General features: G+C 54.3%; 9 protein-coding genes and 1 non-coding gene across 10 annotated transcripts; 5 read left to right on the top strand and 5 right to left on the bottom strand.

Annotated features, from left to right (window-relative positions):
- Positions 1-1,370: 1,370 nt before the first annotated feature.
- QC761_0113210 (uncharacterized protein) lies at positions 1,371-3,802 on the top strand (the record flags this gene model as incomplete). The annotated part of the gene is made up of 4 exons (XM_062873244.1): positions 1,371-1,559; positions 1,899-1,996; positions 2,169-2,248; positions 2,304-3,802. 4 exons carry the CDS (start codon positions 1,371-1,373, stop codon positions 3,800-3,802), a joined length of 1,866 nt encoding a protein of 621 aa, XP_062728890.1.
- Positions 3,803-4,626: 824 nt separating this feature from the next.
- On the bottom strand, positions 4,627-7,618 carry omh4 (O-glycoside alpha-1,2-mannosyltransferase 4). Its single transcript, XM_062881655.1, has 5 exons — positions 6,446-7,618; positions 5,981-6,379; positions 5,838-5,924; positions 5,401-5,785; positions 4,627-5,333 (listed from the first exon to the last, which is right to left on the bottom strand). Exons 1-5 carry the CDS (start codon positions 6,727-6,729, stop codon positions 4,992-4,994), a joined length of 1,497 nt encoding a protein of 498 aa, XP_062728889.1. The 5' UTR covers positions 6,730-7,618; the 3' UTR covers positions 4,627-4,991.
- Positions 7,619-8,097: 479 nt separating this feature from the next.
- Positions 8,098-8,185, bottom strand: QC761_0113190. The gene has a single exon. It is a non-coding gene; the product is annotated as a tRNA-Tyr (tRNA).
- A 172-nt stretch (positions 8,186-8,357) lies between these two features.
- Positions 8,358-10,694, top strand: QC761_700690 (uncharacterized protein; the record flags this gene model as incomplete). Its single annotated transcript, XM_062881656.1, has 6 exons — positions 8,358-9,264; positions 9,319-9,465; positions 9,525-9,774; positions 9,830-10,017; positions 10,072-10,354; positions 10,410-10,694. Exons 1-6 carry the CDS (start codon positions 9,197-9,199, stop codon positions 10,692-10,694), a joined length of 1,221 nt encoding a protein of 406 aa, XP_062728888.1. The 5' UTR covers positions 8,358-9,196.
- Positions 10,043-12,003, bottom strand: QC761_700695 (uncharacterized protein; the record flags this gene model as incomplete). Its single annotated transcript, XM_062881657.1, has 2 exons — positions 10,043-11,508; positions 11,707-12,003. 2 exons carry the CDS (start codon positions 12,001-12,003, stop codon positions 10,879-10,881), a joined length of 927 nt encoding a protein of 308 aa, XP_062728887.1. The 3' UTR covers positions 10,043-10,878.
- Positions 12,004-12,687: 684 nt separating this feature from the next.
- Positions 12,688-13,635, top strand: QC761_700700 (uncharacterized protein; the record flags this gene model as incomplete). Its single annotated transcript, XM_062881658.1, has 1 exon — positions 12,688-13,635. One exon carries the CDS (start codon positions 12,688-12,690, stop codon positions 13,633-13,635), a length of 948 nt encoding a protein of 315 aa, XP_062728886.1.
- A 265-nt stretch (positions 13,636-13,900) lies between these two features.
- On the top strand, positions 13,901-15,802 carry QC761_700710 (uncharacterized protein). The gene is made up of 5 exons (XM_062881659.1): positions 13,901-14,000; positions 14,053-14,097; positions 14,158-14,602; positions 14,669-15,129; positions 15,188-15,802. The coding sequence occupies exons 1-5, from the start codon at positions 13,988-13,990 to the stop codon at positions 15,658-15,660; spliced, it is 1,437 nt and encodes a 478-aa protein (XP_062728885.1). The 5' UTR covers positions 13,901-13,987; the 3' UTR covers positions 15,661-15,802.
- A 335-nt stretch (positions 15,803-16,137) lies between these two features.
- On the top strand, positions 16,138-19,085 carry QC761_700720 (uncharacterized protein). Its single transcript, XM_062881660.1, has 2 exons — positions 16,138-17,828; positions 17,896-19,085. The coding sequence occupies exons 1-2, from the start codon at positions 16,347-16,349 to the stop codon at positions 18,049-18,051; spliced, it is 1,638 nt and encodes a 545-aa protein (XP_062728884.1). The 5' UTR covers positions 16,138-16,346; the 3' UTR covers positions 18,052-19,085.
- On the bottom strand, positions 18,236-22,361 carry QC761_700730 (uncharacterized protein). Its single transcript, XM_062881661.1, has 2 exons — positions 21,550-22,361; positions 18,236-21,491 (listed from the first exon to the last, which is right to left on the bottom strand). The coding sequence occupies exons 1-2, from the start codon at positions 21,869-21,871 to the stop codon at positions 18,712-18,714; spliced, it is 3,102 nt and encodes a 1,033-aa protein (XP_062728883.1). The 5' UTR covers positions 21,872-22,361; the 3' UTR covers positions 18,236-18,711.
- Positions 22,362-22,604: 243 nt separating this feature from the next.
- QC761_700740 (uncharacterized protein) lies at positions 22,605-25,322 on the bottom strand (the record flags this gene model as incomplete). Its single annotated transcript, XM_062881662.1, has 3 exons — positions 22,605-23,600; positions 23,666-24,103; positions 24,163-25,322. The coding sequence occupies 3 exons, from the start codon at positions 25,320-25,322 to the stop codon at positions 23,012-23,014; spliced, it is 2,187 nt and encodes a 728-aa protein (XP_062728882.1). The 3' UTR covers positions 22,605-23,011.
- Between the last annotated feature and the right edge of the window lie 1,157 nt (positions 25,323-26,479).

The raw sequence follows: 26,479 nt of genomic DNA, 5'->3' as shown, positions 1-26,479 counted from the left end.
TCCTGCATCGAAATGTGTTGTGTGGCATTGGCAGTGGGGGAGTTGTCATCCGGGCCTTCTTTCCCCTGTGGTCAACATGTCACTGACAGGAACGAACCCCGTCGTCGTCCACTCGGGCGAATCGACTGATAAAGGCAAGCCGTTGAAATCCACAGTCGGCGGACACCCACGGCCCCGAGCTTTTTTTTCTTTCATATCTGCCAACCTGCCAACCTGCTCGCCCTGTCCACCACGTGTAGGTAGTGGTAGGGATCGCATCCGCCGTTCGTTGACTGGCGGGGAACCGATCCATCATGCTGACTGACGCAAAGTTCGGGTTCTGGCGGGAGCAGTTCATGGCGAATGCGAGTGAAGTGTGTGGGCTCCCGGGCCTTCTTCAGACAGACAGACATGGTAGGGCTCCGGCGCCGAGTTGAGGGGGACCGGGCATGGCATGCCTCGTCGTCTCGTCTCCCACCGCCCTTTTCCGTGGTTCCGCCCTGTCCATCCTGCAATTTGGCCTTTCAAACCCGCAACCCAGACACTTGATGACTGTTCAACAGGCTGTGGCCGAGTACCTACCTTATCTGGAGCAACAAAACTGCTCATACCTAGCTACCGTGAGAACATCTTGGGAGCACCTGGCTTTTTAGTCTAACTCATCAAGATCGGACCGTTACCGGCGACTGGGTTCTGTGTGACCTTTTTTCTTTTTTTCTTCTTTTTCCTTTGGGAATTATTCAGTTGCTTTCGCGTTTGCCCGAAGTGGAGCTGCCCAGGACCTGCCAGGAACGCTTTCTTAGCGGACTCCACAGCCGGTAACCAACCGCCAGGCGGAGCATCCAGGGCAGCCGGCCGCTGTTGCTGTTGTACATCACAGGCAAGGTTTGGCTGTCGTCAGGGTATCTCTAGATGGAGATGCTCCCGAGCTGACAATTCCATTGATCCCCGGGAGCTCGGCTGGCCACCTGGCTTGAACAAAGGACTGCTAACTAGCGGTTCCTGGCCAAGCTCCCGTCCTCCTGGCCCTTTCCCTTTGCCACATCTCGTCATGTGAAGAAGAGCCGAGAGCAGGAGCAACTCTGGAACCGGGAGCAACCAGCGAGCGGCCTTGGGTATCCGTGCCTGGCGTGCGAGAGGAAAATCCTTACGATATTTATATCCGGTCCCCCTTCCCACCAAACCTTTCCCTTGGCTCTTCTAGAAGCGCATACTCTTCCTCGTCCGTCCACCAAACGTTCACACCCTTGTCACCGGGTGTTTCCCTGGACCTACCTCTCTTTGCCTCTCCCTCATTCACTCACTCTCTCTCACACCCACAATCGCTGACCAGAGTCGGCCAAAAACTCAGAGAAGATCACGACCACTTCGACTCACAACTCACAGTCACAATGGCACCTCACGCGGAAGAGTCGGTGGGGACCCATACCGGGCACGAGGATGTCCAACATCAGCAAGAGAATGAGCGCAACATGCCCAAGCCTGGCGAATACATCCAGTTCGACCATCTTCCCGCCGGGGGCCCTCTGAACCGCTGGTCTCACTTCATGACCCGGGACCACGATTATCCCGGAGCCCAGGCAAGTCTTTTTGCTCTTTATTTCTCTCAAAAACTACCGAACGGAGGAGCCAGTTGTCGAAATCCCGATACAAGCCGGCCCACCGGTTCAGCCTTGGGCTGCGGGAAGCTGCGGAAGCTCTGCTCGGCAGAAGCAATCGTATCTCTATTACCTATCTTTACCATTTCCAGATGTCGGGCCTGAGGGGTAGCTAGCTCCTAGCTCTTGTGGGGCTGGCTTCTTGAGCTTGCTGATCTAGTTGATGGGAGGGAAGCTGCAAGATAAAAAACAACGGGTGGTGGTGATGATGCTAGCGTTGGGCAGAATGGCTAATATCGGGACTCTTTTTTCTTTTTGCAGGCTATGCTTTACTCGGCTGGTGTCCCCAATAAGGACATGATGAAGAATGCGCCCCATGTGGGAATCGCTACTGTTTGGTGGGAGGGCAACCCGTGCAAGTGAGTTGCCTATTCTGGATGTCCTTTTGGGAGCAAGGAATGAAACTAACAGCGGTGATTTACTACAGCACCCATTGTGAGTCAGGCCTGGTGGTGGTGTATGTCTGAGAGGGAGTCACTGAGTCGGTTGCTGATGTGTGGTAGTGTTGGATCTTGGCATCATTGTGAAGAGGGCCGTTCAGAAGCAAAACATGCTGCCCTGGCAGTTCAACACCATTGGTGTGTCGGACGGCATCACCATGGGCTCGGAAGGTGGGTTGTTGGGACACAATGGCTGGGCTTCACATACTTACCACTCTCATTGTAGGCATGCGTTTCTCTCTGCAGTCCAGAGAGATTATTGCTGACAGTATCGAAACGGTCACATGCGCCCAACGCCATGACGCCAACATCAGCATTCCCGGTTGCGACAAGAACATGCCCGGTGTGATCATGGCCGCTGCTCGCCACAACAGACCTTTTGTCATGATCTATGGCGGTACCATGCGCAGAGGCCACTCCCAGCTTCTCGACAAACCCATCAACATCTCGACCTGCTACGAAGCTGTGGGCTCCTACAGATACGGTGTGCTCAAGGCCAGCTGCAAGAAGCAGTCCGGTGCCGAGGCTACCGCCAGCGAGGTCATGGACGATATCGAAGAGCATGCCTGCCCCGGAGTTGGTGCGTGCGGCGGCATGTACACGGCCAACACGATGGCCACAGCCATTGAAGCCATGGGATTGTGCCTTCCCGGGTCCTCGTCATTCCCCGCCGAATCTCCGCAGAAGAGAAGCGAGTGCGAGCGGGCCGCCGAGGCCATCCGCATCTGCATGGAGAAGGACATTCGACCCCGCGACCTGATCACACGCCGGTCTTTCATGAATGCCTTGAAGCTCACGATGGTGCTCGGCGGAAGCACCAATGCCGTTCTGCATTTTCTGGCCATGGCCAACTCGGCTGATGTTGACCTCACTTTGGAGGATATCCACCGCGTCTCGGAGGCCACCCCGTTCCTGGCGGATCTGGCCCCGTCTGGCAAGTATTACATGGAGGACCTCTGCAACGTCGGTGGCACTCCCGCCGTCCTCAAGTATCTGATTGCTATTGGCCTTATCGACGGCGGCATTCCCACGGTCACGGGCAAGACTCTTGCTGAGAACGTCTCGAGCTGGCCTTCGCTCGACCCCGGCCAGACCATCATTCGGGACATTACGAAGCCCATCAAGAAATCGGGCCATTTGCGTATTCTCTACGGCAACTTTGCTCCCGGTGGCGCCGTGGCCAAGATCACTGGCTTGGAAGGCGACTTCTTTACCGGCAGGGCCCGCGTGTTTAACAAGGAGCACGAGCTGAACAGCGCCCTTTCCGCGGGTCTCATCAAGGATGAGGAGGAGGGCCAGGTCTTGATTGTTCGCTACGAGGGCCCCAAGGGCGGCCCGGGCATGCCCGAACAGCTCCAGGCCAGCGCCGCCATCATGGGTGCCGGCTTGAAGAAGATTGCCCTTGTCACGGACGGGCGCTACAGCGGTGCCAGCCACGGGTTCATTGTCGGCCATGTTGTCCCCGAGGCGGCTGTGGGCGGGCCCATTGCCCTTGTGGAGGATGGCGATCTCATCACTATTGACGCTGTCAAGAACAGCATTGATATCATTGAGGCTTCGGGCATCAAGGGCGCCGCGGGCATTGCGGCGGAGCTGGAGCGTCGCCGACGGGGGTGGAAGCCGCCCAAGATGAAGCCTGTGAGGGGCGTCCTGGCCAAGTATGCCCGTCTTGTGGGCGATGCCAGCCATGGTGCTGTTACCGATGCTGGCGATCCGGCTTGGTAAGTCTTTTTCCAGTTTGCACTCTTCTCTCGCTGCTGCTTTTCGGTTCTTCTCTCTCTATCCCTCTCTCTCTCTCTCTCTCTCTGGGCGGGGGCTTTTTCTATTAGTTTTCGGCGTTTTTTTCTTTCTCTTGTCTCGCTGTAAAAGTCTGGAATGGTTGGGAAAAAGATACCAAATCAGAGCATGGCGTGGGGCGTGGAAACGGTTGGCGTTTTTTTCTTTTATGGAGGGGTTTATTCTGGGCGTTTGCTTTTTCTTCCTACGGGTCTCGGGAAGAAGGGATAGAGGGATAGATTTTTTCTGGGGAGAGGCAATAATGAATGGCGTCGGGTTATAGAAGAAAAGGGTGGTGATCAAGGGACGAGATGACTGGGAATTGAGAGGGCTTTTTTATTTAAGAAGGGGTTCTTTTAGGGATCTTGTCGTGGTGGTGGTGATCCTGAGGTTTTTGTCGGTATATGTTTTGTAATGTCTTAATCACCTCTTTGTTTCTTAGTCTGATACTCTCCCCGGGGGTTTCGTAGAGAAAAAATGGAGAGTTGTTGAGTTTGGCTGTGTTGTTTTGTTCCGTGTTGATGTAAATGAGATGACTGAACACTGATCTCGCCCCTTTGCTGTATGCATATATTTCTTCCTCACTAACGCGGAGATGTATCTGAAAGGTGAATGGTTTACCACTGTTGCTCGTGGCCATCATGTTACATATCAAGACATCCTCGTCCAAAAATCCATAAACAAGATCAAGCAACACGCAAGAAAACAGGTATACAACAGAATAAAATAACCAGCATTGTAACTTGACTTTATCAAAGCGCGCCCGCCCCGACCATCCCCAATGCAAAGTGCCGGTCCCAGTTGAGATTGTGGTGAGTTTTGCTATGTGACAACAATGTGTGTGTGTTTGTGTGTGTAGTGTAGTGTGTAAACAAGAAAGCTCCATAAGGGAAAAAGGGGCAAGGGCAATAATTCCAAGGTAGCAAAGCTAAGCTACCAGAGTTTTGCCGCCATCTATTTACGGTCATGGCCTCATTCCTAATATGCCATGTCCTATCCGTCCGTCCATCCCTCTTTTTGCGAAACAAAGCAGGTTCAACAAGACCCGTTTGGTATCATTATGGGTAAAAAGTTGTACACTGCTCGTCAGCTGGGTTTGCTATACTCGACAAGAGTTGCAGCTTCATTACGTCTTCGATCAAGGACTCGCCCATCCACCGGCAACATCAACCCACTCGGCCAAGCAGCTGCCCTCCTTGCCTTCGACGTCCACAATGTCCGTGTCGCAGCGGCAGCGGCAGCCCACACCGTTCTCCTTGGGTGTGTCCCACTCCTCCCAGTACTTGTCCTCCTCAACACGCTTGCGCTCATCGGTGGTGGTCTCCTCAAGCCAGGGCTGACGAGGCAGCTGGCGCGCGGGGGCGTTGGCGGGGCAGTGCTGAATCGTGGTGTGGCGGTAGCCAAAGTCGCGGAAGTAATGGATATCGCGAGGGGCGAGGAGAGCACCGGCGGCAAGGGAGTGGATGGGCGCATCACCCCACTGTGTAGCAAGGTCAGTACGACTGGATAACCAAAAAGGGGGGCAAAGGCAAAAGAAAAGAACATACCCGCTCCATCCAGAAACCGCCACTGCGGTCCATCATCTGGAAGAAATCCTCATACGCCTTACTCCGGAAGAAATCGAGACGGGCAATCTCAAAGTTGGACCAGAAATGGCACATGTTGTACTTTTCGCCCTCCATTCCTTCCGGGTCAATCTCGGGCTGCTTGCTGCGCAGAATCTCGTCGGGAAGCTGGGGCGCAGGGGGCTCGGGCTTCTTGTCGGGCTGGGGCTCGACGAACATCTCCCAAAGACCCTGGGAAGTCAGGTTGTTGAGGCGCTTGTAGGCGGAGGCATAACGGAAGATGTTGGGGACAGTTTCGCGAAGCTCCTTGACAGCAATGGTAAAGCCATAGGTCTTGTTGTGCTCAATCATGGCAAGAAAGGGGTCACTGAAACCGGTTAGCAGTCTGAATGCCGACAGAGAACCAAGAGAAGACATACTAAGTGATATCGCAGAAATAGCTGATCTCTGGCTCCAGGCGCCAGTACCACTCGTACTTGGCAAGGAGCTCGTGCTTGTAGAAGAATCTGCATCTGGTCAGTATACTGTGCAGCTCGAGCAACAGAGTGGTGGGGTAACCTACCCAGAGTAGAAGCGGCACATAAAGTGGTAGCTCTCCATGCCGCCGTACATAATGGCGTTGTCTCCCTGCTTGTTGATGCCCTCCTTGGCGACCTTGGGGTCAATCCAGTCAGGGTACCCCCACATGTCCGGACCAACCTTGCCAAACTCGACGTTGGCCTTGGTGTAGTTCTTGACCGTGTCCATAAAGGTCTGGTTGAAGTCGCCATCGTTGAGGAAGACGTAGGGGTAGTTGTACCACCGGTTGAAGTGGCGCTCGATCGACTTCATGGACTGGATAACACCATCCAGCTCCTTGTTTCTCGCGAGCACGACAAAGGCGGCATTGGCGCGGGGTTTGCTGGTATCTGGCTCGAGGCATCCGGTAACGAACACCTTGTCGTGCTTTTCACTGATTTTTCTGTAGAGACGACACAATCAGCAAACGCTCCGAGAGAAGGGCCCTGGAGTACGGGACGAAGCTCACCTTATTGCTGGTGGGGCGCCAGCAGGTATTAATATTCTCCCGGGATTGCTGGGGTGTCTGACGAAGAGCACAAGGATGAGGATGACGACGATGACGGGGAAGAGAACGACGACGCCGAGGGGCACCGATACGGTCGAGTTGCCCCGTAACCTCATTGGCCTTTTGAGGTAGGCCAGGCGGGTAGCCCATGTTTTTCGTTTGCTCTTGTCCTTTTCATCTGTGACGGGGAGTGCCAGACGGGCTCCGGCGGGGACGAACTTGCCAGCTCGTCGGAGGAGATCCATCGTGACGGATTTTCTGGGGCGGGAAGCCAGCCAGCCAGCGACGGAAGTGGTTTAAAAGTCGGTTGATGCGAGGATATAGAAGTGCGAATGGAATCGATTATGCGCCGTCCGCCCAAGGGTGTGCTCAGAGGCCCAGACGACCGACAATTAAAAAAGGGTTTCTTTGGATCAACAAAACAATTCAAGCGTCGTCCACCATATCCGTAATGTTCAAATATCAGTTCGTTCGTCGTGGCAGGAGAGAGCGAGCGGCAGGGAAAGAATGAATTCCCTTTGTCTGACGAGGCGGTTTGAGGATGTGGTTGTGTTGTGGTAGTGGTAGTGAGTGTGTGGTCGCAGGGAAAGGTCGGCTTTCGTTTTACGCGTCAGGAGGTGAAAACTGGGGAATTGAATCGGATCGGATTGGACACGGGGGGCGACCCTGGGTGTGGTGGGACTTTGCAGCTGTGGCCTTGTGTGGTCTTTTTGCGTGCTCCTCGTCTGTCGGTTGTTGGGTAGCGATGATCCAAGGAGACACACTTGGACGATGTCTATCTCTTGTATTCTTGTTGCTCTTCTTCTTCTACTCTCACCGTCCGTCGTTAGCACAAAAAAAAAAGGAGATGATGGCATTCGTTCACAAGAGAAAATGTTAGTCGAGATTGCGACCATCCGCAATCGGTACGTACCTGGTGGACATGCCCAGCGAGAGCTTGTTCACCAAAAAAGTTCTAGGCCAAGAGCCAGGCACAAGAAAGGGCTCGAGCGTTGCCTTTGGCTCCGATGGAATCTGTCTGCCAGATGGCCTGCAGCTGTCTGCCAACTAACTTTCGTCATTGCCCCTTTTTGGATGCAGCACACTGATCCACCATCACTGCGCAGCCTCAGGGTTCCTTGCGTTGGAGATGGCTTCTTCCTTCGGAGACTTCTTCTCAACAGTGTCTGAGTGCCTGGAGCGTCCAGAGTTTCAAACAACGGCTCAACCACCGCGTGGTGTTGAAACGTTGCAGTGCCACAAAGCTTTGTGTTTTGCCCGAGCATACAGAACACTCTACGTCACTCTCTTTACAGTCCACGTTTTTCCGTCTGGCAACAATGGGGAAAACGTTGGAGTAACAACTTACTAGTATAGGTCAATATCGACAGCAGGGCAGCTTAGTTTTCGTGATGGAAATTGTCCGAGTATTTCAACCTGCAAGTGCAGTGGCACGCTTTGAACAGACAATCAGCAGTATGCTTTTCGAAGATTGTCAAAATCTCTTACTATTGGGGCCATGATGGCCTTTCAAATGTTCAGGACTCGCGAAATCCAATTTACTGACATTTGATGTCAAAGAAAAGTTGCTAACTTAGGGTTGCTATGTCCGACTTGAAAATGCAACAATAAAACCCCTTGTGGTGTAGTTGGCTATCACGTTCGGCTGTAAAGGAATTTATTGATACCGAAAGGTCACCGGCTCGATTCCGGTCGAGGGGACTCAAATCTTTTGCTGTTTTCCTCCTCACCCTTGGTGAGGGGAAATACTTTTTTGGTGCCATGACTCGTTACACCAGGGTTGGGGTTGGATGGTTGTCCTGTCTTTATGCCGATGGCAAAGACAGAACAATACCTTCGACCTACCTCCGTCATCCGAAAAAACCGAGACGGCACGCTGGATGCGAGCCTCCTCGGGAACCGAGCAGGAGAAGACATCTGCCGCGATCTGGATACCACCAAACGCGGGGTGGGTGTGTGGGCGTGTACCTCCTTTACCATAAGCGCGTTATACAGCTCACCTCTATTTATTTTGCCCTCTTTCTGACACCCGGCTCAATTAGGCCCAGTTTCAACTCGTCCAGATCGACCTTTGCCCATCCACCCAGGTATTTACCCAGTAATCCAATCATTGTGTTTTGTTCAAGATGATAGGTACACGCCTGCTATCATTGTATTACAAGATCCTGCACGGAGCATGTTTTCAGAAGCAAGTTACATTTCTCGAGATTTATACATTGGATTTTGGGCACAAAATAGATGGTATCCTCAGCAGATGACTGTCATTGGTGTGTTAGAAATTAGGGGCGTGGATGAGTGCGAGCAAGAAAAGATGAGACGTGAGAAGTAGCCCAAGACATGCACGTTCGCACATGTGAGAAGAATTCCAGATAATCATTCCTCTTCTAGTTGGCGGCAGATAGATGGCCTGCTATCCAACCTCTTGGCTCTCTATCGGAGGGCATAGTAATCAACTAGGCGCGCAAGTCATAGGATCCGGCCGATATTGGACATGACGACGCCGGCGTCCGGCAACTCTCCTCGGCAGGGTCGATATTGGGGATTCGGAGGGTGAGATGGAAGGAAGGCAATAGAGGGTCAAGACGGTGGAGGTACACATGGACATGAAATAAGGGAAATAAAAGCTGAACTGCTCTGCTTTTACCTTTTGTTTCCTTGTTGAGACAACCACGAGCCATACCTCTCAGAATTGTTGACCAAAGCAACATCGACATGAAAGGTATTCAGGGTGTTGTGCAATTGTCACTGCTCGTGGGGGCGTGGGGGTGGGAATACAAGACGTAAGCACCACCTCTTCGACTTCATGTGTCGAGCCTAACACACTCTCTCAATAGGAAGCGCAATCCTGCCTTTCCCCTCGACGTAGTCGACAAACTCCAGGATGAGACCATGCCCAAGGTCCAAGCCTGGCTGGACAAGCAGCACAAAGCGGGCAAAGCCACAAACTGCACGCTCGAGAATGCCGCCGTCAGACAAGAGTGGTATGTTTTCTGCCTCCTGACCGCCTGTCAAGCAAGCTGTTAGCTAACCAGCGTCGCAGGAGCGATATGACGGTCGAAGCCCGTCAAGAATACGTCCGGGCCGTCCTCTGCCTCCAGAAGAAGTCTCCCCGGGCACCCAAAGACAAGGTCCCTGGCTCACTCAGCCGCTTCGACGACTTTGTTGCCACACACATGACGCAGGCGGGAGAGCTTCACGGCCCAACGAATCTCTTTGCTGCCCATCGGTACTTCATCTTCGTGTACGAGAAGGCCTTGAGAGAGGAGTGTGGGTATACAGGATACCAGCCGGTGTGCATTAGTCCTACTACCTAGCCCTGATGACCAGTTGCTGACATGAGGAAAGTACATGAACTACGACCGCTACGTCGCCGACCCCCTGAACTCTCTCCTCTTTGACGGGTCACCAGCCAGCATGTCCGGCAACGGCGAGCTCGCGCCCTACAACGGCATCCCTCAACCGTTTCCCCGTCCATACGATCGCATTCCTGCTGATCAAGGCGGTGGCTGTGTGACTACTGGACCCTTCAAGGAGTATGTTTCCCTTCTAGCTAACCCTATTTGGATATACCGCTGACAGTAACGAAGCATGGTAGTCTCCCTCGGCCCCAAGGGCTCCGTCGTCCGGGACATTCCCCCCAACCCCCAGCGCGACGGCCTCGGCTCCAACCCCCGCTGTCTCCGTCGTGATGTCAACCGGTTCAGCGTCGCCGGCGCAAAAGCAAACTACACCTACCACTTGATCACTCAGCACAACGACGTCGACAGCTTCTACAACAGGTACCTCGGCCAACCCCAGCTCAAGGGTGACCCCAATCCATGGGGTCTTCACAACGCGGGACATTACCTGATTGGCGGTGATCCCGGGGGTGTATGTTCTCCTAACCTTCGCCACCTTTTTATTTCGGCGCTAACATATGCTGAAGGACTTTTACTGCTCACCAGGCGACCCCCTCTTCTACTTCCACCACGGCGCGCTGGACCGCATCTGGTGGATCTGGCAGATGAACGACCCCGAAAACAGAATCAACGCCGTGCCCGGGCAGGCCATGCCTGGTGGCCACAACCATGGGAGACGACAGACCACCCAGCCGAAGAATGCGCTCGACTCGGTCATCGACCTGGGGTGGACGGCGCCGGGGGTGAGGTTGGAGGAGATGAACGATCAGCTGGGTGGGTTGGGAGGGGAGATGTGCTATATCTATGTCTGATCACATTTTCGCACTCACGGACAGACGGGAGAGAGAAATTTCTCGGGTGAGGGGAATTTTTGCAAGGGGGTTGAGATATGTTTCTATTAGAGAGTAGGAAAAATTACTTTACTTACCTGATTACCGACCCAATCATTCTTCCAGTTTGGAAGTACCATTATCCCACAGCTGAGCCACAAAAAAGTTAATAAGAAGGTTTGGTAGTAACAGTGCTCACCTTCCGGGCAGTCGCCGAACCAAACTGAGACTGGTAACGCAGTGGGTTAGTAGTGCTCGCCAACAAGACCGTAGCAGTGCTGTCAGGGATGGGGGCGAGAGAGGTGAGTTTGGTCAGGACCGTCTCCTGCTCACCATCCAGAGACCTGATAATGTCGGCGTTGAAGCCGGCATTGGATCTGATGGTAGGCTGGGGGGCGGCGTCTGCGGGGATAGATTCCGATGAAGGTGAGGGTGCCAGAGGCCCGAAGTATTTCCGAGCGAGCTTGAAGGAGGTGGTGAGGTAGGACCAGACGGTGGTGGCGACGAGCCAGACAAAGGCCCAGAGCATAGCCAACCAGGTCTTAGCCTGAGCCAGAGCCATCTCGGAGTAAGAGACAACAATAGGCTTGGCAGCGGCGAACCAGGTCCCGAGCTGAGGAATGACAACGGTGAAAGGGTAACTTAACACGGCGCTGATAGTTGACCAGGCCCTGGTCACTTCGTCAGCAGCCTTTGTGGTGATAGATTCGGGAGTAACCTTGGCAGCTGGTTCCGTGACAACATCGACCTTGCTAGTTTTGTGTTCGGGCGTCTCTGTTGTAGTCACAAGAGGCTCCTGCGTGGATGAGCTGTCAGTAACTTGGGCCGGCTCTTGGTCTGGCTTTGCGGCCGGAAGCATAGAGTATCTGGAAGAGCGAGGCCGCCAGGTCAGCTTCGAGAAGTCGTCCTGGGCAATAGCATCCCTCAACGCCTCGAGTTTGTCTTTGACCATCTCGTCCCAGCAAAGAAAGGGTCGACCATACCAATCTCGAACACCAGTGTCGCGGTGCCAAAAGCATCTCTCCAAAGAATCAGTGAGTGTAAGGTGGGCTTTCTGAATCTCGGCAATTTTTTTGGCAAGCAGCTCCTGGTCGCCTTCTCCCGACCACAGTCCCTTTTCGTTTTGATCTTGCAAGGTCTGTAGCAGGTCCTCATAGGCACCATCAATCTGAGCCTGAGAAGCAGAAGCGGTCACATCAAGGATTGAGTAAGGACTTGAATGGGCGATTGCAAAGTCTACCAATGGCAGAGCCATCAGGAGGACGGCATAAATAACACCTGCGGTATACATTTTGTGTAGATGAGAGGCCTGCCTCTTGAGTGTATGTAATGCGGTGTGGTTGTTGTTTGTTGTGGATGATGCAGATAGATGATGAAGATCGCTGATGATGGGGGAAAATGTGTAGGAAGACTGTGAACCTGACCTTCCTTATATAAAACCAATCTCCTTTGTCGAGTCCATCTGAACAATGCCTTGGTTCTGTCAAGCCTTTGTCAGCACAAACGGATAGTGTTCACGATACCCCTGTTGTTCAATGTGTCCTTGTCGACAACAATACATTGTAAACATTTGATCTTCAAAGTTGTATGAACAAGGACCAGCTGCCGCTTGGTGTGCGAAGACCCAAAACGCCAATAGATGCCGTTTGACTATCAGTTGGATATGCTCGCAACACTGAAGTTTCTAGATGCGTGGTCAGCGGCGATGGTTATGGGAGCGGCGGCAACCGCCGATGTGGTTGGTAGGGACATCGAGCATATCATGTCTTACCAATCAGCAACTATGGCAAAACATCTCTGGGAGTGTCAACTGCGCCCTTTGAGTTCGTCATGGTTACTCACCCCACTTCCCCGCTTCTGTGACTCAATTTCATCACATCGAGACCTGACAGTGACATATATACCTGTCTCGACACCCAAGAGTCGAGTCGTCATCTAAACCAGCCAAGGTAGCATCCCAAAACAGAAGATCAAAATGGCCCCCCTCAGCCTTGACTTCGTCACTGTCGATGTCTTCACAACAAATCGCTATGAGGGAAACCCCCTGGCGATTGTCTTCGTCCCACCTTCTCAACGCTCGTTGGTGACTCAAGAGATCAAGCAGCGCATAGCCCGCGAGTTCAACCTGTCCGAAACAGTCTTTCTACATGCCGAATCCAATGTCAAACCGGAAGCCACCGCACTCGAAGTCAACATCTTCACGATCGAAGAGGAGCTCCCTTTTGCGGGGCACCCAACCATTGGCACTGCCTACCTAGTCCTTCACCACCTGGGCTGGGGACACGTCAACACCTTGTTGACAAAGGCTGGACCTATTCCCATCAACGTCGAAGGAAGCCAAAACGTCAAGGCTGAGATTCCCCACGCGGTGCACGTCCACTCGTCCACTCTCTCCAGCCTCCTCGAAAAGTCCGAGTCATCAGACATCATCACAGCTGGCTTGTCTCCTCACAATCAGATCCGGCAAGCTGAGCTCTCGGGAACAGTGGTGAGCATTGTCAGAGGAATGACCTTCATTCTCGTCAACCTCCCTTCCTTGGAGCTTCTGGCCAAAGTGACAGACTCGCCTCGCCTTCAATTTGACAAGATCTCCAACTTTCTGGACAAGGGAGAGTGGGAAAAGAGCTTTGTAGGTAGGTACTATTATGTCTATACCGACGAGGGGTCGAAGACAAAGGTTCAAACCAGAATGGTGGAGCTGGGCTTTGAGGACCCGGCCACGGGAAGCGCAGGGTGTACGTTGAGCGCGTATCTGACCTTGACGGAAAAGAAGGGGGCAATATATGAGATTACACAGGGTGTTGAAATGGGCAGAAGAAGTGAGATTGTGGTTGAAACGAGTGTCACTGAGGAGGGGAAGGTCAAGGAAATCCACTTGGGAGGGACAGCGGTGTTGGTGATGAGGGGCAGTGTTGCTGTATGAATCAATGCGTGTTCCATCCTGAGGGAAAACAATGAGATGGTAAAGAGAGTACGTACTTATGTACAAAGCAGAAAGAAATGAATCAGTTGAAAAATGCTTTGGTTGTGACAAAGAGTAATAACGATGTTGAAGGGCTTATCGATAAGATAATTGTGTATTCAACAGGCAAGTTATGTAAGATGTCCACAGTGTTTGAATTATGAATGCCATTGCGCCAAGACGCCCCACACAAGTGCGACTGTGCGCGCGGGTCGCGTTCACTTTTGGTAGTCTCACAGTCCCAGGCTGACCGCAGTTGACCTATGGCCAAAAAAATCTAATTTTTATAGAGAACACCAGCAGATATCCAAAAATGCTTTGCGCACGTAAGTCGATACCGGAAAACTCTGGGATCGATCATTCGCTAATCTGACGCAGTGTCTGGCGAGGTTCCCGAGGAGCCTGTTGTTTCGAGAAAGACAGGTCAGTCTGCCGCAGTCGCAGCTCGAGAGGTCGCAAGCTAACCAACCCTCCGATGACCAGGCACTGTCTTTGAGAAGCGCCTAATTCTCAAATACATTCAAGAAAACGGAAAAGAACCAGGCACCGAAGAAGAGCTCGACCCCGAAGACCTCCTCGATGTCAAGACCAGCCGCGTCGTCCGACCTCGTCCTCCAAATTTCACCTCTCTGCCGTCGCTGTTGAAGGCCTTTCAGGATGAGTGGGACGCGTTGGTATTGGAAGCATACAACACAAGGGAGCAGCTGTCTAGAACAAGAGAAGAGCTTGCGACGGCCCTGTACCAACACGATGCCGCCGTGCGCGTGATTGCGCGGTTGACCAAGGAGCGGGATGAGGCCCGGGATGCTCTTTCCAAGATCACCGTTGCGCCCTCGGCTGGCGGTGCTTCCAATGGCGATGCTATGGCGGTAGACAACGAGGGTCTCCCAGAAGGACTGGTGGAACATGTCAATGAGGTGCAACAACAGTACGTGGACACCAAGCTCTGGGCGAAAGGAGTAGCGATGACATGGTGCTGACTATTCTTTTGCAGGTTAACACAACGCCGGCGCGAGAAGCGACCCGCCCCAGAGAATTGGGCCACCCCAGACGAAGTCTCAGCCTTCCAGCAAACTGGGCACACCGATCTCTCCGTCTCGCAAGCCTCCTCCCTCGATGTCGAATCCGAGTATGCTGTCATTGGCGGGTTGGATGGCAAGGCCGATATCTATTCCATTCAGGGCAACACAGTGGAGCGCTCGCTGGATATCGGTGAGCCAGTAACATGTACGGTGTGGACGGGAAGCAAGGTTATCCTGGGTACCTCCAAGGGCTCGGTCAAGGTGTTGGACAGCGGCAGCGAGGTTGCTTCATTCCACGTACACGCCGGTGCAGTCACTGGTCTCACTGTCCACCCCGGTGGCCGTATCCTGGCCTCGGTTGGCGTTGACAAGAGCTTTGTCTTTTACGATCTTGAGACACTGCAACAGGTGTCTCGAGGCTACACGGATGCTGGTATGTTTCCCCCCCATTCGCTATATACCAACACAAAAGTTGTTGACCAATTCACCAGCTCTGACATCCTGTGCCTTCCACCCCGACGGCCACTTTCTTGCTGCTGGCACACAGGCGGGAGACATTAATGTCTTCCAGACCAAGGATGGCGTCAAGGTTGTCAACTTTCACCTTGGGGCTCCTGTCCAGGCGCTGGTGTTCTCCGAGAATGGGTATTGGTTTGCGGCAACGGGCAAGGGCCAGCAGACGGTCACCATTTTCGACCTGCGGAAAGAGGGTGATGCGGCCAAGGCCAAGGAGCTCCAGACGGGCGATGCGCAGTCTCTTGCGTGGGACCGCACTGGGCAGTACCTCGCGACAGTTGGGTCCACTGGCGTCACGGTGCAAATGTATCTGAAGAAGGCCAAGGCGTGGTCCGAGCCACTCAGGACGAGCGTACCAGGCACGGCTATCCGCTGGGGAACAGATGCGAAGTCTCTGGTGACGGTCAACAAGGAGGGTGTGGTCTCGGTGCTCAAGGAGAGTGCATAGAGGAGAAGGGCGAACATTGGAGAATCTGTGAGCTTGTAGTATAGTGCAGATATTTGTTCAGTTTTGCTTTTCGGTGGCGCCTGAAAAACCAGCAATTGGGGTCTTTTCTCTTTTTTATTTTATTTTTTTACTCTGCACAGTAGCTGCCTGTTGCCTTGAAAGTGACCGTGTCTGTTGATGTGTGCTGCTGATAATATTCACTTTAGGCACTGATACTTGGCAGGCATGCTGGTTGTGGACAACCTGGAAGATAGTCCGTAACTGGCACCGTGAAACTAACACAAATGACACTTGGTAGACTTTTAAACACAGTTAAACACACTTGAAGGTGTTAAAAGACAGTGGATATACCTGAAAAGAAAAAAGAAGGTTGAGGGCATTTCTCTTTGCAGGAGGCAAAAGTGGGGCAAATTGTGTTGCTATTGGCGCTGTTTGCTTGCCTTTGCAGCGGCGTTTGTGGCCCTCGTAGTGTCCGAGGTCTCTTTCTCTCATCATCGCTCGCACCAGAAGCAGCCACCAGCGCGCCTTGTGGCGACATTTTCCCTTACGCATACACCAAATTCCAGAAACAGCTCGAGCCCTTTTCTGGCAGCCCGAGTGTACACTACAGCGTCAGGTTTGAGGACCGAGTGGGGCGCGTGTAATGCCATTGTTTGGTTGACCTGCCAAGGTGCACTGAAGCCGTTATGGACAGAAGCTCTCCCGACCTGGGGTTCTACTCTTCTGACAACCACCACGACAACAACCACGAATCCGACTCTGACTCTGATTTGGACGCGAACCTCGACTTCTACGACAACGACGACGACCACGACGACCACGACGACCACGACGACGACCACCATCACCACCACGACCACGCCGAACAAGAGGAAGCAGAGTTCCAGCATCAGCTACACCAGCACTTGCATCACCATCTGCACCACCTTCACCAGTTGCGTCACGTTCTTGGTATCAACCTCACCGCCGAGCCAAACCTGAACCACGAGGACGATTATATGAACCACATTTTTGGTGACAGCGATAACGACGGTTTTGACGGATTCGACGACGATAGCTATCTCGACAACGAAGATTTGGACGTGGGGGCTTTGCTGCATGTTGGGGATAACGACGACGACGACGACGACGACCACGACGAAAGCCATAGCGACCACAGTGACGACAGCACTGCAAATCGAGAGTCGAGTGAGGATTCTCTCTTTGTTGATCAGCGGCCTTCGCCCTCACCCTCGCCTAATCGATTGCCGCCCATCGCTCAGTTAGTTCCCGAAGTCCGACGCGCAGGACAACTGCAGGGGAACAGGGAGAGCAGCTTTGGTTTTGGTTCTCTGAACTCGGACGAAGTGGCCTTTCTGGACCAGCTTGTTGAGATGGAAGTCGCAAGACCTGTGCGCCGGCCTCGCACAATGGCGGCGGCCCGCTCCATGACGCCAGCTGCCAACGCTGAGGTTATCGATTTGACACAAGATGACGACGACGTTCGGCAGCCGCGTCCAAACCATAACCCCAATCCTCGCCGACAAACTCTGAACCACCGCACGCCTTCCCTCAACCGCAGCGACGGTAGCCTTCTCGGAAACGCCGGCGCCGCCGACATCATCGACCTCACTATGGACGACCCGACCCCTCCCCCGCGCCGACAGCATGCCGCCCGCGCCCAAGCCCGGCCCAACCTTCCACGCCCCCCTCCTCCTTTCGTTGACCTGGTGAACGACGATGAGGACGACAATCTAGGTGCTGGTGGCTCCTTCCGAGCCCCTGGCGCTTTCAGCCACTTTGTGCACCAACTCCAACACAGACTGCAGCCGGCTGCCATGTTTGGCATTCACGGCATTCTCGGACTACGCGACGTGACAGCGCTAGGCCGGAGTCCTGCCAATAACCCCCTCGGGGCGCATGGCCCCGATTTGAACTATGGACTCCATCGTGCCGGTCAAGAGCATACCGCTCCCAAACCCGCCCATGTTCCGCCCAAGCCTGCCCGAGAAGGCTTCACCCGTGCCACCGGAGAGGCTAGCGAGGATGTGGCTGTCTGTGCCGGCTGTGAGGAAGAGCTCAAGTACGACCCAGACGAGTCCAGGGCCGACATGCCGCCCCAGAAAAGAGCGAGGAACAAGAAGGACAATGAAGAGCACCACTTCTGGGCTGTCAAGGAATGTGGACACGTAAGTCATGCCCGCTGTTCGTTCCTTCCCACCTCTTGCTTCTTTTTGCTGACTTTTAATTTCCCAGGTGTACTGCAAGAGTTGCTACGAAGGACGTGGCAGAGCCAAGGGCAAGACTGCCCACTTCCGCGCCGGGCCAGGCAAGAACAAGGCTCTATGCAACGTCCCAGATTGCGAGTCGGAGGTGTCCAGCAAGATGGCCTGGGTCGGTCTCTTTCTCTGAGGCAGGGACATTTACAAACATTTCTTTAAGGGTGCATGGACGGATCGGGTTTGGGTTATACCATTTGCTCTCTGGCGAGGGGCTTTACGGACAGGTTACCTAGTTATTCTTTTTTCCTTCGGCATGGATGACCAAGGCTTGGTCCGGTGTTTACTGCATGGTCTGGTGTTTGGTTGCCTTTTTAGCGCTGCTTTTCTCGGCCACGGATAGAAGACATGGGTTTTTGTGAATGGGTATAGATGGCTATCTGTCTATGTGTGTATGTGTCCTTGTTGTATTGGTTTGGTGTTTTGTCGCGGCGTTGTTTTAAAGCCTTCTCTTTACATCACACACACAGCAATGTATTCAACAATCTCACATCAAGTCAGGGATACAGTACGGTGCAGAATTGACATTATTCTCTACATTCCAGGTCAGTTCCTCTTTCTGTTTGCTATTACAAATCACTGTCCCTACCCACCTTGATAGGTCTTTTATTTGCTCAGCTGCCCCCCAGCTCCTGATAGCCTGACGAGAACAGCACCACGCGCAAAGAGACGGGCACAAAGCCGACTCCCAACTCGACCCTCTTCTGCTGCCTTCTTCTGCCCAAGGTAAACGGAGGCGGATACGCCCAATCCGTTCCCTTTTCAAGACAATGTTCAATGATCACGACCCACCTCACTTTCTAACAGATCTTTTTCTCTCTACATCTTTGTCCAGGTCCGTCACGGAGACGACCACCCCTTCCCCTTCCCGACGATACGATCGAGAAACCTCCCACTCATGCTGGCCAATCCACCCCCCCTTTCGTCGCGAGTCTTTTCGATTACTGTCTCTCTGACCCCCTTTTCCCGGGTCGAGTTGTTGGGGTCGATGACGGTTTTGGATCCCGTGCGCCATGCGCAATACGGAGTGCGACATGGCGCAGAGGTGGCCGGCCCCGTCGTTGACGCGGTCCTGCTTCCGGAGGCGCTCGAGGCGGGACTCGAGGGAGGAGAGGGAGCGGTAGGTGAAGGGGTCGAGGCGGGGCCAGTGGTAGAGTTTGCGGAGGGTGTACAAATGGGCGTGGGCGAACGCGAGGCGGAAGGGGTAGGTTTTTTGGGAGGTGTGGAGGAGGTGGTGGAGGTGGGTTTTGAGGCGGGTTGTGGGGGGGGGGTTTTCACCTCGTTCGTGTAGGGCCACGGGGCAGGGGGAAAGGGAGGGGGACACGAGGGGGGGGGACACGAAGGGGGAGGTAATGGGAGAGGACGGGTTGGAGGTTAGACCGAGGCCGCCGGCCATGGTCATTTCCGGGATGGTGTGTATGTCGCGGATGGTGGGGTTGCCTTCTGGTCCGCCGTCGAGGATGGTGGCTATGACCTTGGTCTTCTCGTCCATGAGGGCGAGGAGGTTGTCCATTTGGGTGGGGATACGGGGGACGAGCTCGATGTAGAGCTTGTGGAAGCTCTGTTTAGTTTCCTCGGTGTTTTCGGCCGTGGGGAGGCGGGAGACTTTGATTTTGGCTAGATGGTCGTGGATCTCGTCCAGGTCGTCGCGCAGGTGGGTGAGCTCGGTCACCACGGCGTTGATGGCTCGGACGAGCTGGTCTTCTTCCTCGTCGGTCAGCGGTCGTGGGCGGGGCTTGAGAGGCGGGCCGGGGGATGATGGGGTCGTGCTGGCGTGGGTGTCTTCGCTGCTTGCGGTGGGGGATGGGGTGTTGGACCGAGCATCGGCTTCGAGGCTGGGGGTGTCGTTTGATGGCACATCGTCACATCCCTGGACGTTAGGCAGCTTCTCAGGCCTCGGCGTTTCCTCAACCGGCGGAAGCTGAAGCTGGGCGGGGAGCCGTGTCGTCGAGACCCGCGCTCTGCTCTGGCTATTTCCCGCGTGCGACCAGTCCGGCGAGCCTCGGGGGTCACACATGTCGATTGCGCTGTCCCTCTGACACCTTTTCGTGTTCCCCTCGGGCGTATCATCCCGCCCCTCCTGGCCCTGCTGCCACTGAAGGATCACCCACGCCAAGTCATATCCCTCGATGTACTCGAGACAGTACCTCTGGATCTCATACCCAAACTGGATGAGCGGCTCTCCCAGCCGCCGGATCTGTGCTCGAACCGTCTCGGGGACCAACATGTACGACATGTCCGGCATGGATCGTATGCTGACGGATGCCTTGGCGATGATGCGGGTGAACATGACCTCTTCGAGGTACCACCGACGCACATTATCTTGGAGTGCTGACGAGAGTACCGGTGGCTGCTCCGGCTTCGGGGTCTCTTCGGAGCCCCACTTTGTCTCGATCCCTTCAGGGCCGCCATCTTCCTTGAGCGAGGACAGCTTCACCGTGCTTGTGCTTCTTTCGGTAGCGTTGGAGGAGGACGATGAGGGTGTGTTGCTTGAGCGACCCTCTTTCGCTTTGGATGGCTCTTGGAGGAAGTGGAGGATGCTCTCGTCGGGAAACGCGGGAGTGACGTTCCATTGCCCCTCGAGGTAGTCCTTTGGCACCCTCTTCTCTCCCTCGGTGTCTGAGGTAGGTTCTAAAATAGCCTCTGGCTTGGGTTCTGGCTTGAAGGCAGTGATGGTGGAGGTGCTGACAAGAGAACTAGATCGAGGAGCAAGAAACGCAAAAGGATTGGAGGTGTCGATACCCGGGAGTCCGGTGTTGCCAATGGCCGTTGCTGGTCGACTCCCAGGGCCAGCCGGAGCTCCTCTTGCCGAAGACATGAGGTCGAGCTCTTGACGCAACCTCGCACTGACGGCACTCTCCTGGGTTGTGAGGTTGGTGCTAATACCAGTGCTGAGACTGGCGTCTGATGCCGTGAGCATGCTGGCCAGGCTCCCAATAGACCCATCATCTGGCGCCGAGCGGATGTGTTGGGGAATGGACGACGTTCTTTCTGGCGCGCCGCCTCCGTAGATGACCATGGCACGAACATAGGCCTGCATGTTGAGCCGGTCCTCGAGTGCCAGTGGCTCCGGCTCACTTTTGTCCAGAGGTTCGCGGGGTTCTTCTTCACGTCCGCGTCTGGTAGACGGCCGAGAGACATTGGTGGTGGCCGTGATGGAAGAATAGCTGTGGGCCAGGGGCGGTGGGTGTACAGCTACCTCGTCTTCGCCGTCTTTTTCTTTACCGCAGTGGATCGACTCGGACTCCTCCGAGTACTCGGTGATGGTCTCCATCATGCCAAACAGGCCTCTTGACTGGGCTCTCCGCATAAATGTATAATCTTGGTAGTCGCTGATGAACGACGAGTCAGGGGGGGGTTCGGGAAGGATCCCAGCCTCGAGGCGCGGCTGATGCGGTGAATGATATTCTTCTTGGCTGCTCATGATGCATTCGTCTGTGATATAGAGCTCTTCCAAGTCTTTCTCGACTGGGGTACAGCTGCTGCTGAAAGGGAGGCCGTGCGGAGTTCGGCTGGCTTTGAACTGGGTGCGAGGGGCCGTGGCGAATCGTGAGCTCCGCCGTAAGGGGTAAACTGAGAGAGTACGACAATCAGCGGTCGGGTTTCCTCAGTGTTGGATGGTTGAACTCACCTTGCCCAACTGGCGTGGCCATTCCTACTGATTCGTGAACCTTCGGAACGCCCCAGGGCCCCTTATCGTTATCCTCCTCAGTATCGTCGTTCGTGCCTGTTGAACCTGCTGTTCCACTTGACCGAGTGGCGCCCAATGTTGGTGAGTCTGGGTATATGTATCCATCGGACGAAGAAGACCTTCTGCTGGCTGTGGTCGTCGGAGCAGGGCTCGTGTCTACCAAGGGTGATTGGGCGTTCGTAGTACTAGTTGGAGAATCCTTTGGTGTTTCCACCTCTGTTGTCGCGGCCGCGGCCTGCTTCGTGGTGTTGTTGAGGGGCATCACGGAGATCGCAAGGGGGTGATGGGTATTGTGTTGACCGGGGGAAAAGAGATACAGACGACCGCCGGACAAAGGGGACACTAAACAAGCGGACTTCGGAAAGGGATAAACGAACAGCTTGCATTGTTAACGCACGTTGAGTGCTACTCGGTGGGGAAATGGGTGATAGAGTTTCGAATGCTGGAGAGGAGGCGTAAAGGTGAGCCGTGGATGGGAGTGCGCCAAGTACCGGTTAGCATGCTCTTTAACAGAGCGAGGAGACCAAAAGGAGGAAGGGAACTAGATATCCCGATGGAGGTTCTGTCGAGGGGACTGCATGGGGAACACGGGGTGAGAGAAACAGATCAAACGAGAGGCTGAGATGAGGAGAGAACAAGACAATGAGAACAAACCAGAGAAGTGGTTTGATCCGGGGAAGCAAAACCGAAGAAACAGATCATACGCTGAGGGGGTTCATGGGGGTAGGGTCATCATCATAAACCGTTGAGGCTGGTGGGGATGGTGAAAAGGGGGAGGGGGAGGGGGGGGGAGCCCAGGGTGGGCTTTAAAAAGGAGGACACTGGTTTTGGCGGGACCATGGTGGGGGGATTGGGTGGTGATGATGTAGGCGGTGGTGGTAAGCGTCGAGCTTGTTGTGGTAGAAAAGGGGGTAGACTGACCCGGAGGTCAGGAGATCGAGGGGACCGGGAACACTATAAGACGATCCAGCCAGGCTGACTCGCTGTAGGAAGAGCAGGACAAGAGCACTGCCTGTGCTCACTGTCATCATTCACCCCTGACAGAACAGTAACTGAGGGCACCTTTCCAGTCGATCATGTCTGGTTGCCTTCAAGGAAAGAAAAGAAGATATGCTATGCTACTATCACATTGGCTTATACTAACAGACAAAGAAAGCTACCTATACAGAACCCGTCCTTTCCCGCGCGATGCCTGGCGCTGGCGCTGGATTGCACTTTCGCAAAAGACAAAAAGCAAAAGCTAAACGTGCCCCTTCCCTTCCCATGCAACCGAATAATGCTGATAAACGCGCCAGAAGATTTCCTGCTACCCAAAATCCCAAAGGTCGCACAAATACAAAGTATTCAAACACAATCTTGCCCTTACTCCATCCACGCTGAATCTTTGAAGCCGGGTGTTTCTTCAAGCAAGAACATACCCCCTCACGCTCCCCTCCCTCCTCACCATCCCCATCCCATGATGAACCCCATGAACCATCATCCCATTCATACTCTCCTCGCTCCCCCTCCTATTCACCGCCACCATCTTCATATTCGCATGGCTCTGACTCTCCCGCCTGCTCCGTCTCCCTCTCCCCTTCGGGTGGTTCCCCAGATTAGGCAAGTGTATCTTCCTTTCCGGATCCAATGGCAGCAGCTGTTTGAAAATCGGCTGGCTGGTCCCCACCCCGTTGTTCTTCTTTTGGAGGCTTTCCTCTATCAATTGATGCAGTCTCTTTGTCGTCAGAACAGTCTTGTTGGCGCCCTGCGCAGCGTTGTCATCCAGGATGTTGCACAAGGTTGCGGTCATGTCGTCGGACGTCGAGGACTCGAAGCCGCAGGCGGCAAAGAGGTGTTTGGTGTAGGTGTTGGACTGGGGGATGGAAGAGGAAGGGAGGTTGGCTCCGCCGGCGGCGCAGCAGTCTAGGATGAAGAGGACGTCCGAGGGGCAGGTGAGGAGGGGTTGGCGGAGGGTGGACCAGGGGAGGTGCGATATAGGGCGGTATCGCTCGCTGTGAAAAAGGTTTGATTGTTAGCGACACTGACAAGCAACAGCAGGTGAATCAAGGGAACGTACTACTTCTTCATCAAGGCTTCAAATGCCGCCTTGTTCTGCCCGTGTCCTCCGTTCTGGCGAGATAGCAGCTCAGAGTACAAGTCAGCAGCTGCTTTCTTGGCCCACTCGGAGTTTTCCGGGTGGTCGTGGCTGCTAAAGACGAGTTCATTGTCCTCGTCAAGGGAACCATGGCCGTGGTAGTACACCACCAACAAGACATCGTCCGAGGCCAGCTGACAGAACTTGTTGAGTCTTGCGGTGGTGCTTTCGACGGGCCGGTTCATGTCGATATGGTGTTCGGAGACTTGCCAGCCGTAATTCTTGAGGGTTTTAATCAAGCGCTCGCTCTCGTCTTCGAGGGAGATGTAATCAGCTGCTGGCGGGGCCATGTAATCCTCTGCTCGGAGGTCATGAAAGGACCAGGTGAGAATAAGGCAGTGGACCTCTTTGTATTGTTGTCTTGGAGCATGAATGTTAGTGACCGGTTTATGAACAAAAACCAACAGGGAATGACTTACCCGGTGGGTGGGAGTCGTTCACGGACACCGTCATCAGTCTCCGCCACGCGACTAGAAGATTCGCTTCTTTTTCTTGCAGTCCCCGTCACTTTACGTCTGGTGCGGTTTGTGTTGGGTTCGGTCAAGGCGGATGTGCTCGCGAGACCCATCCGTTGAAGGCCCATCCGGAGGTCGTTTTTTTCAGGGAAATGATGGAGATTATCAACGGCAACGTATCCGCCGAAATGTTGGGGGCGATACTCTCGACTCCCGTTCTGCCCAGCGCTGCCATGATGTCCATACCGAGAATACTCTTGCACGTACGGCTCGTGCGTCGGCGGTGACCGTGACACAGGCCGCGAAGTTGTCAGAGGCCAACCTGCTTCTGCAAGGGCAACGCGGGGAGAGGAATGACTGGCGACATCATGCTGATACCAATGTTGTGGTTGTGACGAGCGAGGGTGGTGCTTTTTTGACGGGGCATGGTGGTTGTGGTGTTTGTTGTCCTTGCGATGGCGATGCTCACTTGTCCTGATGGGAGGAAAACCCCCTATCCCAAAGAACTCAGGGGAGGAACTGACGCTGCTTGATGGTGAGGTTCGTGATATGGAAAGAGATCTGGACCTGGCATGGCGATATCCCGACGACGGCGGTGGTATCAAGACAGCAGAGTGCAGTTGTGATGTCCTGTCCCACCTGGACTTCAGATTCGCCGTGCCCCTGTCTTCAAAATAACCACCTTTTTCAAAATCCCTGTGTCGCTGACGGGGTGTCCTTGGGGTGTCTGCTTCATCATAATCCCAGCCCTTTTCCCGGTATCCAGAGCCGATGACGGTAGCTGCAGTCGGCATTCCAATCATGGACCTGCCAGTCACGGATCGGCGTGATACTGGGCGCGGATTGGGAGGGGTGGTGGAAGGTGTTGGCGAGAATCCTCTCCTCCTGCTGCTCTTGCTCCTGCTCCTGCTCCTGCTTTTGCTGTCGGAGTGATCAGCGTGGTCACGATGAGGTGGGGTGAATGAGACGAGGGAACCTGGTGGTGAGGGGGCGGGGGCGGGGATGGGGATGTCAACTGGGACTGGGGGGAGAGCGGCGCCAGGGATGGAGATGGGATCCCAGCCGTATTCGTAGGGCTCTTGATCTCGGCCGCCTTCACGGTAGTGACGGTGGTGCCTCGTCATGTTCCTGTGCTGTTTTTGCTGGATGTTGAGGCGACGCGACGTGCGGTGAAGGGGACGAGGTGTCGTTGAAGATGAGATGAGACACAAGCAAAAGCTGTGCCGCCTCGGGCCACTCAGCCCGACAGTCTAGGTAGGTGGAAGCGACAGGGGTGTGTGTTCAGGTCAGTGCAGAAGAGCATCAGCAAAAAGAAGGGCGGGGGGGCGCAGGTTGGAGAGAGATGCAGGGCAGATGGAGCAAACGGCAGAAGCTGGGGAAGAAATCCAGGGCGACATCATGCATGTGGGAGACTGCACGTTTGGTGGCCTCCTCTCGTCGGGGCTGATGACTGCATTATCCTCTGGGCGCTGGCTCATGGAACCTGGATGTGCTGAAATCTCAGGCCTCACCTCGGGGAGGGATTCCAACATGGCGACAGGGGGAACATGGGCACGCGGGCAAGCTTTGCCGCACCTGCGTCGGCCTGCATCTCAAATTCCTGCCCAATCGTTGCAAGCTCTTGGGCACACAGGGCGACCATAAACCCGGCCTTCACGGAAGTCCCCACAACGAGTGACATCGTGACACATCGCGGCAGAGTGTGAGGCAATCCCTAAGAAATATCAAGTTTAGTAGCTTCCTATTGCCATCCATACGTACATACGTGTTGTTCACGGTGCCATTCTCGTGTTCCCAAGAGACCTTGCCACTGCGCTGTCTTGTGTTGATATGGCCGGGTAGAACCCTAACCCTCACCATGACAGATGATCCATCACCCATTTCCTTCCCCCCATCTTCCATCTTCCATCTTCCACCTCCCCTGTCCCATATCACCTCCAACCTATCTAGAGTTTTTGCGTTGCTCTGTGCTGGCTCGGGCCAATCGCGAACGAAGACCAGGTTCCCAGGCGGCACCACGTGGAGGTCCAGAGTCCGTCTTCGCCGCCCTCCCACCTATCTTACACACCCCCAAACAACACCTAATATCGTACAAAGTACCTCCAAAAAACACCTAATATCGTACAAAACAACCCCCCAAAAAACACCTAATATCGTACAAAACAACCCCCCAAAAAAGCATGCCGTTGTCCAGGATATCATCCAAAAGAATGACATAGCCCAAGAGTCGAAGACAATCCAATGAAGAACCAATAACGCTGCGCCGTAGACAACGCCCATC

This window comes from Podospora bellae-mahoneyi, chromosome 7 (assembly GCF_035222275.1).
Source record: "Podospora bellae-mahoneyi strain CBS 112042 chromosome 7, whole genome shotgun sequence".
Taxonomy (NCBI): domain Eukaryota; kingdom Fungi; phylum Ascomycota; class Sordariomycetes; order Sordariales; family Podosporaceae; genus Podospora; species Podospora bellae-mahoneyi.
This window is presented reverse-complemented; position numbering and strand designations above follow the sequence as displayed.